The 16620-nt window shown below is 37.3% G+C and overlaps 1 protein-coding gene across 1 annotated transcript in view; it reads right to left on the bottom strand.

Annotated features, from left to right (window-relative positions):
• Positions 1 to 25: 25 nt before the first annotated feature.
• The window catches only part of LOC309485764 (alanine aminotransferase 2-like), a 30075-nt gene continuing 13480 nt past the window's right edge, over positions 26 to 16620 (bottom strand). The window contains exons 3-12 of the mRNA XM_082152790.1: positions 16288 to 16377; positions 16091 to 16199; positions 9844 to 9977; positions 9133 to 9376; positions 8430 to 8509; positions 8205 to 8341; positions 6822 to 6996; positions 6581 to 6736; positions 5133 to 5245; positions 26 to 2234 (exon numbers count right to left, since the gene is read on the bottom strand). Coding sequence (XP_082008916.1) covers positions 2144 to 2234; positions 5133 to 5245; positions 6581 to 6736; positions 6822 to 6996; positions 8205 to 8341; positions 8430 to 8509; positions 9133 to 9376; positions 9844 to 9977; positions 16091 to 16199; positions 16288 to 16377 — 1329 coding nt within the window. The 3' untranslated portion in view covers positions 26 to 2143. The remainder of the gene's footprint in view (positions 2235 to 5132; positions 5246 to 6580; positions 6737 to 6821; positions 6997 to 8204; positions 8342 to 8429; positions 8510 to 9132; positions 9377 to 9843; positions 9978 to 16090; positions 16200 to 16287; positions 16378 to 16620) is intronic.

The raw sequence follows: 16620 nt of genomic DNA, 5'->3' as shown, positions 1-16620 counted from the left end.
GTGATATATAATTATTCATGAAGGATGGAAATGAAAAATGGTTTATATTCAGGTGTGCAGAATTATTAGGCACGTTTTCTTTTACAGATAAAATAAGCCAAAAAAGAGATTTAACTCAGACTGAAAAGTCTTACAAAATTATTACATGCCCATGAGAAGGATGCAATACTAGAAATTGCAGTTAAGGCATGAACATTGGACAGTGAAATGCTCATTGGGTCAGCAGGGTCATACAAAAACAAGAGGAGAAGAAAGTACACATGTTAACTGCAAAATAATTACGAATTAAGGTGAAGCATTAAGTGTGAAGTTCAGCCAGCCTGCTTTGCCCTCTCCATGTAATATAGGCTACATATAGTTCAAAAGACAAAAAAAAGAAAGCTGAATTGACAAAAAAAGATTATATGCACTTTACAGTTTAGATGCACTTGATTCTTAATACTGTTGTTACCTGTGAAATTGGTGTGAATGTTTGTTTCTCTGACTGTTGATGGAACCACAGTTTTGTTTCTTAGTGGATATTATTGTATAACAGCTCTTGACTGCTCTTGTTATGATTTTTAGTTTGAAGTTCTGTCATGTTTCAATTCCCTCAAATTTTTCCAGATTGCAGCTGTTTCTCAATACTAAGAATGCAAAAAAAAAAAAAAACAGAATTGCATTCTTGTAGAGACCAGACTTGCAGGATACCTTAAAATATCTTATTTGGAAGGACAGGAGGACACAGAATGCATCTGTACAAGAATTGAGATGTGCTGTGATCTTCTGTTGCTTAACTGCCAGTCCTAGCACATTTTACTACACTCTTAGAAGAAAAGGTTCTATATAGAACCTGACTGAGGGAATAAAGGATCCTATTCCCATCATGGGATCATTTTATGGATTTTATAAAAAATTATTTTTATTACATTTTATTAATTGAACCACTTGTAAACATACTTTATCACTAGAAAAAACCCTGTTAAACATAAAAGTATTATGCAATCATTTAAAGTAATTTCTCCTTATAGAAACTTTTTGGCCCAATGGTCTATAAATAAACCCCTCTAAACTTTTTGTTCAAAGAGTGTGGCAGAACTGCTGGCAATGACAATGTGTGATGTGATCGTACCACTGTTCACAAGCTCAATAATGTTATTTGAAAAGTATTTAATTAATTCCTCATATTTAATTAAATTGTAAACATTTTACTCATAATAATAATAATAATTCATTACATTTATATAGCGCTTTTCTCGGCACTCAAAGCGCTTTACATGAAAGGGGGGATCTCCTCAACCACCACCAATGTGCAGCATCCACTTGGATGATGCGACGGCAGCCATATTGCGCCAGAACGCCCACCACACACCAGCTTACTGGTGGAGAGGAGACAGTGATGAAGCCAATCAGTATATGGGGATGATTAGGAGGCCATGATGGACAGAGGCCAAGGGGCAAATTTGGCCAGGATGCCGGGGTTACACCCCTACTCTTTTTCGAAGGACATCCTGGGATTTTTAATGACCACAGAGAGTCAGGACCTCGGTTTAACGTCTCATCCGAAGGATGGTGCTCTTTGACAGTATAGTGTCCCCATCACTATACTGGGGTGTTAGGACCCACACAGACCACAGGGTGAGCACCCCCTACTGGCCTCACTAACACCGATATATATATATATACTCATATATATTAACAAACTGCACAATCATATTTTGTAAATAAATGATGTTAACAGGCTGTCTTTTCCAAGTTCACAATGTAATTTTTTTTTTGGCACAGCAAGAATGAACTACAGTATACAGTAAACAAACAAACAAACATTCAATAAACAAATAGAACCAATCTTAATAGAAATGAATAATTCTGTGTTAAAATATTACTAGTAAAATAGCATTAATATTTTAATTGCTCACCACAAATGTAAGTTTGTTTTTTGTCCCCCAAAAACATTTGACATTGCTATTTATAGAACAGCCGGGGTGGATACAATACTGTCCTCTCAGCATGGCTTGTGTTCACCTCACATTTTTCATGCTGTGAGATAGGACTTAATTTGCATTGCAGGTATTTACCCATAGAACACATCTCAAAAGTGCAGTAGCTTTATGTGAGAAATTGAGGATTTGGTTAAGTCTGTCAGAAAATGAGATGGCAAGGGTTAAGAGTATTGGTCCGTGAAATGCTGGTGAAACTCCTTAATCTTGGCCAACACTATCTTCAGTTTCTCTTTTGAAGGAAGGATGGTCATTCTGTAGGAGAAGAATGCAAAAAACAGGTACAGTTAATCAACAAATGGATTGAAAGACTGAGGATGCCAGGAAAAAAACGGATGCTGCTTATTTACGTAAAATATTTTGTGTTATATGTGTTAACGTCATAAATGCGTTTCAAGTTATGCAGAGTTAGACAGACTTGTCACCAATCCACCTTTTCAGTTCCTCCGGAACAACGAGCTTATGCTGAATTCACACCATAACTACTGTAATTTTGAAGAGATGGAAATCCCTGACGTTCATGACTCGAATATATGCATTTCAATGGCAACACTATAAACGCCGAAAGTAATCTGCAGCAGTCAGGTGGTACAGGTCAGTGCTCTATAAGTTGTTTATGTGCATTATTATTGTAATGTTATGTGCTTTGAGACGAAGTAGTTTAACGCCATCTCTTGTGGCGTTCTTATTTGCTTCCTTCTGTACGCGTTCATGGGCTTTGGAGGAGGCATGGCTTTGGGAGCGCGCTGAAGGGAGGGTGGGATCTTATGCTTTCAAAGCTAGCTCGCTATTGCTAGCCTCTCTGAAAATTGCCTAACCTACCTAAATTCACATAATATTTTTATACATTTAATAAATATTGTCTTAATATTTGTTGTTTTTGTTTTTATGTTTGAGCTTATATATCTCAATATTAATAACAGTCTGGTTAATTTTGAGTCTTGAACTGTAAACTCTCAAGGGTTGGCTTTCTAAATATATGTTGGTTTTGTGTCTATTCAGAATGACTTGTGAGCAGCAACCTTTTTATTTTGGGTATGTCATGTATGCCTCACTCGCCCAAATTGGGGGTGATGAGGAAGGGGTTAAGCAACAGTTTGGTCCAACAGGGCCAGCTCAGAGCATAACTATTGTCTTTAGCTCAGGGGCATAATTATTTCCCCCTCCCTTCACATTAATCAACATGCCTTGTTCTCAGTCACATGGTTCCGAATTTTCCCGCTCTTGCAGAGTATAATTTAGACATAATTTCTGTAATGGGAAAACTTAACACAGACTTTATTAACTTGAACTATCATTCACACACGTATGCCCACCAAAAACCACATACTGTAAAGCATATTGTAATGGGTGGTTGACCTGCAGGCTCAAACAACAGCTGGTCCAAAATGCAGCATCTAGAGTTCTTACTAGAACCAGGAAATATAGCCGTATTAGCCCAGATTTATCAACACTGCATTGGTTCCCTATTAAACAAGCCATACATTTTCAAATCTTTCTGATTACTTATAAAACTCTAAATAGTTTAGCTCCTCAGTGCTTGAGCTAGCTCCTATTGGATTACAGTTCTTCACATCAATTACAGTCTCAAAATTCTGGCCAGTTGATAACACCTAGAATATCAAAATCGTCTGTGTATTCCAGACCAGGTGGTGGACCTGCACCCTGAGATGACCACAACACAGCCCTGAATGTCAGAGGATGCCATGACAACTAGACAGACAAGCCTTAGAGACAGATCACCAGCGAAGACCTCATTGACTAGACAACCCTTGGCAAAGATCCTCAGCAAAGACAATGAGAAACAGTCAAGTCCCCTGCACAGAACCTATGGTGTGATGTATCCCGACACAATACGGACACTCAAAGGGGGACATGCCTAAAGAGGAATAGTACAGGGTATTTTGAGCAAACTCAACCCTTGTTTGTCAGCGACCAGATACCTCAGTGGCAGTGTGGCTGCTTGGACTTTACTGAAAAATTCAAGGAGGTCCGTGTATTCTGGGGTGGCTCGGGAGGGCGAGGTGGGGACTTAGTAGTGACAGGTTCCATCCTGGGAATGGCCATGATCTCCGTGAACGGGGCTTTGAGCATTAAGATGGAGTTGTTCTTAGGGTTGTCTGGCAAGAGTTCTTGGAAAGTCTTAATTCGCTCAGAGGGACCGCAGAAAGCAGTATTCGAGATCTGGCAGTTGGTTCCCCACTCTCTGATGACTTTTCAGGACCGTCAATATGTGGGTTGTGAGCAGTCAACCATGGGAAACCAAGGATTATAGAAAATTAATTAAGAAAAACTGTATCCATTCCTAGTGGTCCCCCACCTGTAGCTGAAGAGGCGGAGTGAACTGAGTGATCAGACCTGACCCCAGCAGGCTGCCGTTGACTTCTGTAATGTACGTAAGGGGGTTTGGGAGAATCACAGGGGGAATAGTGGGACTCTGAGCCATCTTAAAGTCCATGAAACTCCCAGAGGCCCCTGCGTCAACAAAGGCACATTTTTGATGGTGTCGCTGGCCCTGGGCCCAGGGTCACAGAGCAGGGGATGGTTCCTAGTCTCACCCCGGCCTTCCTACTCTGGATCACCAGGGGGAGGAGCCAGTTTAACAGGACTTACCTGAGGACTGGTAGCCTCAAGTAAGCTGGTCTCCCACTGACGCTCAGGCTGGCATTCTCTGAGACGATGGTCGACCCGGATGGCCACGTCAATGAGGGACTCAAGATCAGGAGCAGGGTCTCAGAATGCTAAATTGTAAAATGCTTGTGTTTTACTGAGCTGTAGCATTTGCAGTTTCGTTTGGATTGCATTCTTCCTGGATTATCTCCTTGCAGAAGAACCAACCTCAAAGATTGACCTAGAAGCTGTTCAACTTCCTTCCACTTCCCTGACCTGAACTATTGAAGTCAGTTTCATGTGGCAATGTTTGTGTTGTGCTTGAGTGTTGTTTGTGTTGTGTATAGCTTTGTCTTTATTTGTGTTTGACATGTGCTCCGCTTGCCTTCCCTATATATTGTTCTTCCTTTCCTCTTGTGTTGCTGGACATTGTAACTTTGTATGGTCTTTCATTTCAGATGTTAATTCACTGTTAAATACAACCAAACACAAACAAATCAATGGTTGATTTTATTAATCTGGATTGTTTAAAGGGAGAGTAACCTGAAATGGTAGGTGCCATCTCGCTGTCCAAAGCCGCTGCCAGGAACCAAACAGATGCCTGTTTCTTCCAGAAGCTTCATACAGTAGAACATATCTGGAGATTGTCCCTTCTCCTAAATTTGAGGGGATGGAGGATTTCAGTTAGCGTTTTATGATAAAGTTTAATTCAACCGGATAAACAAAAAGAAGTAATGGTTTAACAAAGAAAATATTGTTTTCATTTACTTTAACTCATTGTCATCTATATTTCTATCGTTGTATAGGTCATGTGTAAGTCTTAATGCAAACCATCTTCTCAAATTCTCAATATATATCAGTATATTTCTCACTTTCAGAACCTGATTCTAACATTATACTGATATGAGAATATTGTTCTATTTGAGAAGAATCCTTGGCATGTATCATACTGATAAAGCCTAAAAAATGGATTTGTGCAGTGTTACAGGCAGCAAAAAGTGTGTAGGCCATTTCTCTCTCTCTCTCTCACACACACACACACACACACACACACACACACACACACACACACACACACACACATTGGTATTTATAAATAATAAACATCCACACAATCCTAACCATGTACATTAGTGGCCAAAAGTGATGTCCGGCCTAGGAAATTATTCAAATAAGATTAAAAAGGTGTTAAAGATTTAGTAAGCATATTGCGTAGTTGTGTTTGGAGTCAATACCCGACAAAGTTTCTTTGCCATCTGACGTTGTGGTGTGAATTGGCCTTTAGGGATAGTGTTGGGCTAATGAGCCACGGTTACTTGAAGTGAGTCATGGTAACTTAAAGGGATACTCCACTTTAAAATGAAAATTCTGTCATCATATACTCACCCTTATGTTGTTTCAATCCTTTATGAATTTCTTTCTTCTGGAAGATATTTAGAAGAATATCAGTAACCAGACAGTTTCTGGTCTCATTGACTTCCATAGTATATTTTTTTCCTACTAAGTCAATGAGACCAGAAACTGTCTGGTTACTGATATTCTTCTAAATATCTTCCTTTCTGTTCAGCAGAAGAAAGAAATTCATAAAGGATTGAAACAACATGAGGGTGAGTATATGATGACAGAATTTTCATTTTAAAGTATCCCTTTAAATCTGGAATATGCCCCATGAATCTCAAACAAGTCACTACAAAGGTTAGTTAAGGTGCAGTCACATTAGCACTTTAGCAAAAAAGGTCCATTGTAAATGGTGTAGAGATGTATGAAGCACAGCTCACACAATCACTTTCAAACCAGGCAGCTGTTTGTTAGTCAACATGGCAAATTCACATTGCCAACAGACTCAATGCAAAATCGGCATGGGAAATCTTTTGAAATGATTGGACTTTTCCCATGAAACTTTGCAGAACAGCGGTAAATGTAACCACACCTTTAGAGATGTCCATAAAAAGAACAGATATTAGATTAAACTGAGTACAGGCCGATTCTACCTTGGCCTCCAGGATAGCTTTTGGTGGGAGGTGGATACGTGGGAAAGAGTACATTGCACCCTGCACTGGGTTACATTTTATTCCTGGGACTTGATTCAAGATCTCTTGCGTCATGTTGGCTTTCTCTGCCAGTGTGGCCAACGTTTCTGTGCGTTCCTGAAGACAATGGAGGAAAGGTTTGATTACTTTCTTCTTAACTGGTACAGATCAACAAGGAAACAATCAACGGGACATTATATACCTTGATGAATGTGTCATATGAGGGTTCATCTGGTTGAGGTGGATTGACCACCACATCTAGAAGAGCCTGACCAGGCACTGGAGGACACAGCCGCACAGACACCAGCTTAGTGAGTTGAACTTTCACCTCCGGGTCTAGATTTACCACCTCCATATAACCACCACGAAAACCACACCTTCAAGAAGTAAGACAGACAGGTTTAGAGCTTAACTATTTACTTGACCTGTTTTAGGGCAGTACTAGCCTGGGAAAACCCAGACAACTTCCGGCAAATTTAGATTTGCTCTGCAAGTAGTCTGGCAAAGAGCTCATTCAAGCCCATTTCTAATCCCTCGAAATCGCGGCACCAATCAGAAACGTTGGGGCGGGCTTTACACGATGACGATCGCTCTGATTGGTTTTAGGTCTATCCAATTGCGCCCAGAGGCGCGTCCGTTGGTGAAGCGCAGCAACTTTTAAATGCATTATTATATTAAAATTGCAAACACATGAGGACAGTCTCCATGAAAGACCCACTGGCAGATGAACGTGCTACTACATTTCTCTCCGAAACGGTAGGAAATGAAATTAGATTTAATAGAGGATTTTAACTGTGACAAGATGATTGACAGGGCAGTTTACGTGACAGGATGCACGCGACAGATCCGTCCGATAAAGATGACGAAGTAGTATGTCCCAAAGCTTGCCTACTTTTTTGCTACACATTCAAAAGTAAATACCTTTTCTTCACAAAAAGAGTACATACTTTTATGGCGTAGTGTAACTTAGGCGAATTGGGACGCAGCATATGGCTTTACACGATGACGATCGCTCTGATTGGTTTTAGGTCTATCCAATTGTGCCCAGAGGCATTTGAGCGACATCCGTTGTTAATGAAGTTATTAATGAAGCTTTGCCAGACCATAACTCAGTTACTACTGAGAATGGTCTGGTTTTAACCAGGCTAGGGCACTACTATTTGGTCAAATCAAATAGAAAATACACAACATACACAATATACTTAAAAAAAAAGAGTTAAATGTGATTAAAAGTCTAAATTAATCTGTTCAACATATTAAGTGATCAAGTCTCTTCAAACATCTTGAACCTTTTGAAGTGTCACCTTTTGGTGTGATGGCTTTAGCTTTGAATGGAAAGACAGAAATCTCAGGTTTCAAAATATCTTCATTTGTGTATCAAAGATAAACGAAAGTCTAATAGATTTGGAACGACATGAGGGTGAGTAAATAATGACAGAATTTTTATTTTTAGGTGAGCTAAACCTTTAAGAACAAATAGTTATTAGGAGGAGTCAGATTCATTAAATTCTATAATATTATCAACAGAATACTTCTTCCAAAAAACCTGCAGATAATTTGCACTTCTCTTGTTTTGAACACTCACTCTCCCATGTAGCACTTTGACGTTGAGTGAAATGAAGCTAGTTCCACTTTCTCAGAGTATTCTGGACCCATTTCAAACAGCACCTTCTTAAAGGAGTGAAACTTACACCCGTCTGCATAGACATTGTCCTGATAGACCTGGATGAAGCAGGGCATATTGAAAACATTATCACTGTGTGTTTTATATATTTAAAAAGCGTATGTATAGGCCTATCATACAAATCACCTCGTCAGACATGAGGAAAAGGTTTTCTGTCGCAGCAAATCGGATCACATCTTCAATGCACTGCCGACTTTGCACTTGACCTGTCGAGTAAAGGTAGGCAGTGTTGCCAGATTATTTTTTATGTTTTCCAGTCCGATGATTGTTCACAGCTTTCACCACTGCAACAACAATTTTTAAGCAAATAAGCGCACACATACACTTTTATTTACCCACTCTTCTTATTTACATACTCAGGGTGCTTCTCATTTCTTAAATCGTGCATCATTTCCTTTCCTTGCTTCAAAAAATGCGAGGGAGGGATGCAAGGAATAGAAACAAGGAATCAAAGGTGTATTTGTTATTTCGATTTTTTCTGAATTTGCCTCCAATTTCAGGCATTTGTGTTTTGACAAAAAGAGACTATTTCCTCACTTCTCATCTCTGCATGGTGAATTTAGACAACTGATACATCCTTCATCGTGGTGATCTGTTTCAGGGTCGTCGACTCGAAGATGAAGGAGTGAGGAAAGAGGATGGACAATTTGAAGGGAATGAGAAGCACCCACAGTAATAAAGGAATATACAGTTGTGGCCAAAAGTGATGTCCGGATGTGATATTTGTTTTTAATGATCCTATAAGATGAGGTAAAATATATATCAAGTAACTTATATTGCAAACCCAAACTGGCCACCACAATAAAAGCAGACAGATTTGTCGTAACACCTGTGGGGTTGCCAGGATTGATAATGCACAGTGCTCGAGGGCTGCAGTGCTTCTTTGCTTCCTGCAGGGCGCGCCGTAACTCATTGATGTCCAAACTCCAGCAGTTGTCTTCTTCCAAATAGTAACTGATTTGCACAGCACCCAATTCAGCCAGAGCAGCAGAGTACAGTGGGTACTGAGGGATTGATATCATCACTCCCGTACGAGACATTCCTTCCCCTGACACTAGTAACTTAAGCATAGTCTGACACAGACAAACACAGGCATTTCATTTTCTCATTCATTCTCTAATGCAATGACAATCAAAAATATGAATGATAAGAAAAGTGAATAAATATGAATAAAACTTTGCATAGATTTCAGCATAAAGTTGCCTACTTTTTTTAAAAGGTAGCTTATGCACAAACAAAAAAGTTTTCATAAAGTTATTTGTACACCAGAATTTATGCAATTTATGCACTGTTCATGGACATGCGTATACACATTAGCCTTATGCCCCTGTCTGGTTACACTACGAAATAGGCATACATACGGAGCTGACAATGCCTTTTTTATATCCATGGCCTAATTTGCATATAACTACATTATGTATATTGCCATGCAGATATTTAAACAAGATATGTTGTCTGTGTCTATTTTTTAAAATGAATGTTACATTTAGCATTGTTTTGTCTTCACATTTCTTGTTGTCTGTTTGTAGTATCTGCTTACCACGATCGCATCACTGGCTCCTATTGAGAGGTAAATGTTGTCAGGATCACATGGGATTCCTCCATCTCGCCGTTCAATATAGCGAGCGACGTCCTGCCGAATTATTTCAATTCCCTGACTAGTACTGTAAGCCCCTGAAAGATCCAAAAAGCCAAATCAAAAACACTTGATCAATTGCATTAAAACACAGTGTTTATTAAAATTATTCTCTTGGTAACCCAATAGTTACTGCGTTTATCTAACATTAGCAAAAAATGTGTTACAGTATTTATTGATCTTTGTTAAAGTTAGTTCAAATAAATGCATCTGTTCATTGTTAGTTCATGTTAGCTCAGGTCCATTAAAAAAATATTAACCACTTTGATTTTAATTATGCATCAGTAAATGTTGAAATTAACATGACCTAATATTTATATATACTTTAGAATAATTTTTCATTGTTAGTTTATGTTTACAAGTGTAATGTTAACAAATGCCACCTTATTGTAAAGTGTTACCGTTCTATTAAAGTATTCATGACCTGTGTTTCAACCATAACAAAGTATTGTGGTTGTGCCATGGAACAGTGACAGTCTCAAATGCAAATTTGTAATGTCTCAAAATATTTTTTTAAAGCATGTTAATCTCTAGAAAGGTGCTCTTCTGCTTTTCAATAATGTACTTTGGAGTAGTTCACACAGTTACAGTAACTGATGTTCAAATTCCTCAGTATAGACTGCTTAGATATACTTGCACTGCAAAAAAAAGAAGAAAAAAACTTCCTTTCTTTTAGGCACCATCAAATTCTTGTCTTTTTTTTTTTTTTTTTGTCAAATAAGCAAATGCAAATATTGCATTTTTGTGAGTACATTTAAAATATTGCTGCTTTTACATGAAGATGAATATGATGGGATTACTTAATTATAACAAAATCTGTATTTTGTCATCATGCACACACATGTAAATATGAAATTAATGTTAACAGGCTAAAATGTTGGACTTCCCAGCATTGTTTATGAATCACACTTTGCTATCATATACAGTTTAACCCCTTCAGACCTGAATTATGTTTTAAGTTTCTGAAAAATATAAAAGTACATTTTCCCAGCTCATGAGGCTTCTATAAATGAGACCAAAAAAAAAAAAAAAAAAAATGTTTGGCTTTAATTGTAATTTTTTTTGTCCATTTCAATGGACGTCAGGTCAAAACAGGTGTACTTCACAAAAATGTACCAACATAAAATTAAATAATAAACATAAAAATTGTTAGTATATACTTAAAGCTTTTTCTCAAGGTCAAAAACTTTTCAACAGTATATCATTTCAACTTTAATTTTGAGGCTTTTGTTTTACAGATTGCACATTGTTTGTAACAAACTAAATATCTTAGAATCAATCAATATGGTCATGTTAGAGTCATTTTCTTTGCGCATCTTTCTTTTTTTAGATCAAAAACTTGAACATTACAACATTTCAACTTTAATTGTAAGGTTTTTGCTTTATAGATCGCACATTTGTTTATTCATAACAAAATAAACCTAGGAATCAATCAACGCATTCACGTTAGAGTAATTTACTTTGTGCATCTTTGAAACAATTTCTCTGTTAACGATTTTCTTGTATTTCTACAGTACATTACTGGCAGCACGGTTGCCATGCATGATGCATGTATTTCGATTTCCAGTAACTGTACTGTAATTCACTTTATAGTACACAAGATCAGTAATGTAAACTACCAAATAGTACTTTACTGTATTTGTACTGTATTTCGTCATTTGATCTGCTTTTGCTGTAATTAATTATACGGTATTGTACTGTAATATCTATATTGATACATTACTGATAAATATTATTATAATTTTCAAAATAATTAATAATAATTATAATATTATATCATAATAAATATAATATGTAGTTATTAGGAAATATAGGCTATAGTAGGAAAAAATATGGAAATCAATGGCTATACTGTCAACTGTCTAGTTACCGACATTCTTCAAAATATCTTCTTTTGTGTTCAGCCGAATAAAGAAACTCATACAGATTTGGAACAACATAAGGATGAGTAAGTGATGACAAATAGAATTTTTGGGTGTACTATACCTATAAAGGGATAGTTCACCCAAAAATTTAAATTGGCCCATGATTTACTCACCCTCAAGCCATCCTAGGTGTGTATGACATCGTTCTTCTTTCAGACGAATACAATCGGAGTTATATTAAAAAATGTCCTGGCTTCCAAGCTTTATAATGGCAGTGAATGGTTGTTTCTGTTTTGAAAGTCCATAAACGTGCATCCATCCATGATAAAAGTGCTCCATGCGGCTCTTGGGGGTAAATAAAGGCCTTCTGAAGCGAAGCGATGCGTTTGTGTAAGAAAAATAATTCATTTTCAAGTTACGCTTTAGATTTATGTCAAATCTGTATGTTTTGTACAGTTTCGCCGGAAGCTAGTCATTTTACTTTATAAAGTTTTAAATACGGATATTTTTCTTACATCTCCATCTTCCTCATCATCACTCCACATAAAGTCAACATCTGAGATACTTCCATCAGCTATATGTTCAAGCACTTCAAGAACTATATATTCTGCATATGAAAAAGTAAAAAAAATGTATCGGTACTGTGATATAGATAATTATATAAGAAATTTCAATCAGCATTACTGGACTTCAATTACTGGAATGTGATTTCAGTAACAGGCTTTTGAACCCACTGTCCATTCTAATGGACAGACACATTTGAAAAAATCCTGATTTAAAATTAGAAATTCTACAATCGATTTTTAACTTTAATTAATAAGTTCAATCTTTCTATTTTACATACAAACTATGAAATACTGACAAACATATCAAAAAATGTAAATAAAACCATAGAAAATGTTGCTTGCTTCTGTGTTTGGAGTGAAGTGCTGACATGCTTCTCTTCAAAGTAGTGTTTTTTTTAATAATTACTACATGCAGAGCTTTACTGCCATTTGATTGGATGACAAGCGTCCGATCTAATGGACTGCAGGCTTTAAACTAGGTGAAATGCTCCAGAAGTAAAAAAAAAAGGGGGGGGTTGACATGTGATGTCCATTGTAATGGACGCAGGGTCTGAATGGGTTAAGTCTAGACTGAAGATTCATCTCTTTAACCAAGCATGCTAATTCATCACCTAAACAGTTAGGTCGAATGGAACCGAAAACATAACATAAATCTTTAATATTTTATGAATCAGGCCAGAAGTTTCACTCAACACTACTTGTTACTTTCCATCTACATGCACCTTAGCAGACAATGAAGTATGGACCTTTGAAGGACTTATTCAATCAGTTTGATTAATATCTGTCTGTTGTACATGATTCCTACCAAATATACTGTATCTTACCAAGCTAATATACAACATACTGTATTTATACTATATATTATATCCTGTATACTAACCTTGCGAACTGTCCATGTTTTCTGTCCTTCTTCTACTATCCTGTTCTCACTAGCCATAAGAGCCTGGCTTCTCCAAAAGGTTCTTTCTCATTTATGGCGTTTATTTGTTCCTTACCAGTCATTATTGATCAAATGCTTGGTAAACAATGCTGATGTCATGATGGTCTCAGACACTGAGATGAACACTGCTGAAGACACACCTCTTCCTCAAGCACTTGACTAACCATAAACAAAAGGACTTACTAGGGGTGTAATGATACATTGTTATATCGAGATATTGTGATAAAAAAAATTGACATTTGTATCATTGACACAAACGATGTGATTTGCGATACATAGATTTAGTTTTATCTGAAGCTCAGCTTACTGTGTAATTATAAGGAATAATTCACCCAAAAATTTTAATTCTTTCATCATGTACTCACCACCCTCATATTGTTTCAAACCTATAAGATTTTCGTTCCACTTCCAAACACGAATGAAGAAAATTTTTATGAAACCTGAGAGATTTCTGTCCCTCCATTTAAAGTCCATTCCTCACAAATTTAAAAGATCCAAAAAATGTCATAAAGGCGTTGTAAAATAATCAATAGAGTGGTCTAATCCAAAACCTTCTGACGAGACATGATGACTTTATATGATGAACAACAGATTTACAATGCGCATATACTTACAGCGGGGGAAATAAATATTGAACACGTCATAATTTTTCTCAGTAAATATATTTCCAAAGGTGCTATTGACATGAAATTTTCACCAGATGTTGGTAACAACCCAAGTAAGCCATACATACAAAGAAACAAACAAAAATAAGTTCAGAAATTAAGTTATGTGTAATAATGTGAAATGACACAGGGAAAAAAGTATTGAACACATGAAGAAAGGGAGGCGCAAAAAGGCATGGAAAGCCAAGACAACTGCTGAAAACTTACAGTAATTAAAAAGCAATCCAGCCCCCTGTCAGTGGAAATTAATAACAGCTGGTTCAGTCCCAAATTATGGCCTACAAAAAGGTCTCATTGCCAAGGTGTCACACAAGACACATCTCATGATGAGTAAAGCAAAGAGCTTTCTCAAGACCTTCGCAACCTAATTGTTGCAAAACATAATGATGGCATTGGCATTCTAAACTTATGAATGGTCCAGTGAGCACTTTTGGAGCCATAATACGGAAGTGGAAAGACAATAATTTCACCATAAATTTGCCTCGACCAGTGCTCCTCGCAAGATTTCTGATAGAGGAGTGAAAAGAATAATCAGAAGAGTTGTCCAAGAGCCAATGATCACTTGTGGAGAGCTTCAAAAAGACCTGCAGATAGCAGGTACTGTTGTCTCAAAGAAAACAGTAAGTAATGCACTCCACCGCCATGGCCTGTATGCACGCTCACCACGCAAGACTCCATAACTGAAAAAAAAAAGCATGTTGAAGCTCATTTAAAGTTTGCTGCACAACATTTGGAAAAGCCAGTGAAATACTGGGAGAATATAGTGTGGTCACATGAGAGCAAAATTGAACTGTTTGGATGCCATAATACACACCATATTTGGAGTTGAAATGGCAGTGCACATTACCCTAAAAACACCATACAACTTGGTGTTGGCTCTTGGACAACTCTTCTGATTATTCTTTTCACTCCTCTATCAGAAATCTTGCGAGGAGCACTGGTCGAGGCAAATTTATGGTGAAATGATTGTCTTTCCACTTCCATATTATGGCCCCAAAACATGAGATGTGTCTTGTGTGACACCTTGGCAATGAGACCTTTTTGTAGGCCATAATTTGGGACTGAACCAGCTGTTATTAATTTCCACTGACAGGGGGGCTGGATTGCTTTTTAATTACTGTAAGTTTTCAGCAGTTGTCTTGGCTCTCCATGCCTTTTTGCGCCTCCCTTTCTTCATGTGTTCAATACTTTTTCCCTGTGTCATTTCACATTATTACACATAACTTAATTTCTGAACTTATTTTTGTTTGTTTCTTTGTATGTATGGCTTACTTGGGTTGTTACCAACATCTGGTGAAAATTTCATGTCAATAGCACCTTTGGAAATATATTTACTGAGAAAAATGATGACGTGTTCAATACTTATTTCCCCTGCTGTAAGTAAATATTCAAATGCTTGCGTGTCACATTGCTTTTTTAAAAAGTAATTAAACTCACAGCGTCATGGTTAGTAAAGACATGCACAGACGCAGGTAATTCACACATGCACATACAGTACATCTCTCTCCCTCTTTTAACTTTTGAGTTTTTTGATTATTGCTAAAATACTCTGTAGACCCTTCACACCAAACACAAATATTCACCACAAATGTCCTGCACCAGAAACAGTTTGAATATAAGCAATGGATTCCTATGGAGCTTCACGATTTCACACATGATATAATCATATATACAGAATATGCATATTTGGAGTGCTGTCTGAGGGGAGGGCTCCGAGCTCAGAATTTGGCTCAAACCCAGAGTACCCCGCCTACCATCACACCATCCCTGGCTGGGATAGGAATAATTAAGAGTTTGGGTGGAGGAGGGATGCTGAAAAACTGTTGTTGAACAGAAATAAGTTGGCTATATATAAACATGCATCCTCTCGTGCTGATTGGGTAGATTATTATGAACATACTCCTCTTGAATTTATAAAACATCATTATGTGTAAGCACTATGGTGAAGAGGAATAAAAGGAAGAACATTTAGCAATAACCTGTCCATGTAATGTCAGTCAAAAAGGAAAATCAGAGGCTTAGCATGATACTATGTTTTGGCAATAGGTAAATAGTAAATTTGAATTCATGTTTATTTAAAGTATGTAATATCTAATGGAAAGGATTTTCCAGTACCGAGACTTCCTCCACCACAAGCTTGGAGAATGCGCCGTGCTCTACTTTTGGCATCTTCTGGAAATTTGCTGTCTTCAAGAAGATCTGGATAAGAGCACAATGCCAAGACCTGACAAATAAATGGAGCATACGTACAGTATGTACAAAAACTACTGCTCAGAATACAGCATGACAAGCACAATATCTCATAAACACACCTGTCTGAAGAAGGTGATGGGTTTCTGGCCCATAGCGTGGCAGTCACCGATGTTGGCTTTAATGACCTCTGTGAATGGCTTATTTACACCCTACATTGATGGAGTAGTTAATGGGAAAGGTAGGAAAACAAAGAGAATGAAAGAAAGAGAGACAGGAAAAAGTACAGAAGATTTACAACTGGGTTTTTTAAATAATTAGAGAATTTGCATCCATTTCTTTGCGTTCTCTTAAAAACAAAGCTATGTGGTATACATTGCACATGTTATTGTATTATATGTAGTAAAAATTTAAAAAATGTTGTTGTTTCAGAATGGCAAAAGTAAAGATACAGT

The sequence above is a fragment of the Leuciscus leuciscus genome (assembly GCF_965113295.1).
Source record: "Leuciscus leuciscus genome assembly, chromosome: 21".
Taxonomy (NCBI): Eukaryota; Metazoa; Chordata; class Actinopteri; order Cypriniformes; family Leuciscidae; genus Leuciscus; species Leuciscus leuciscus.
Note: the sequence above shows the minus strand (reverse complement) of the source record. Positions and strands in the feature narration are given on the sequence as shown.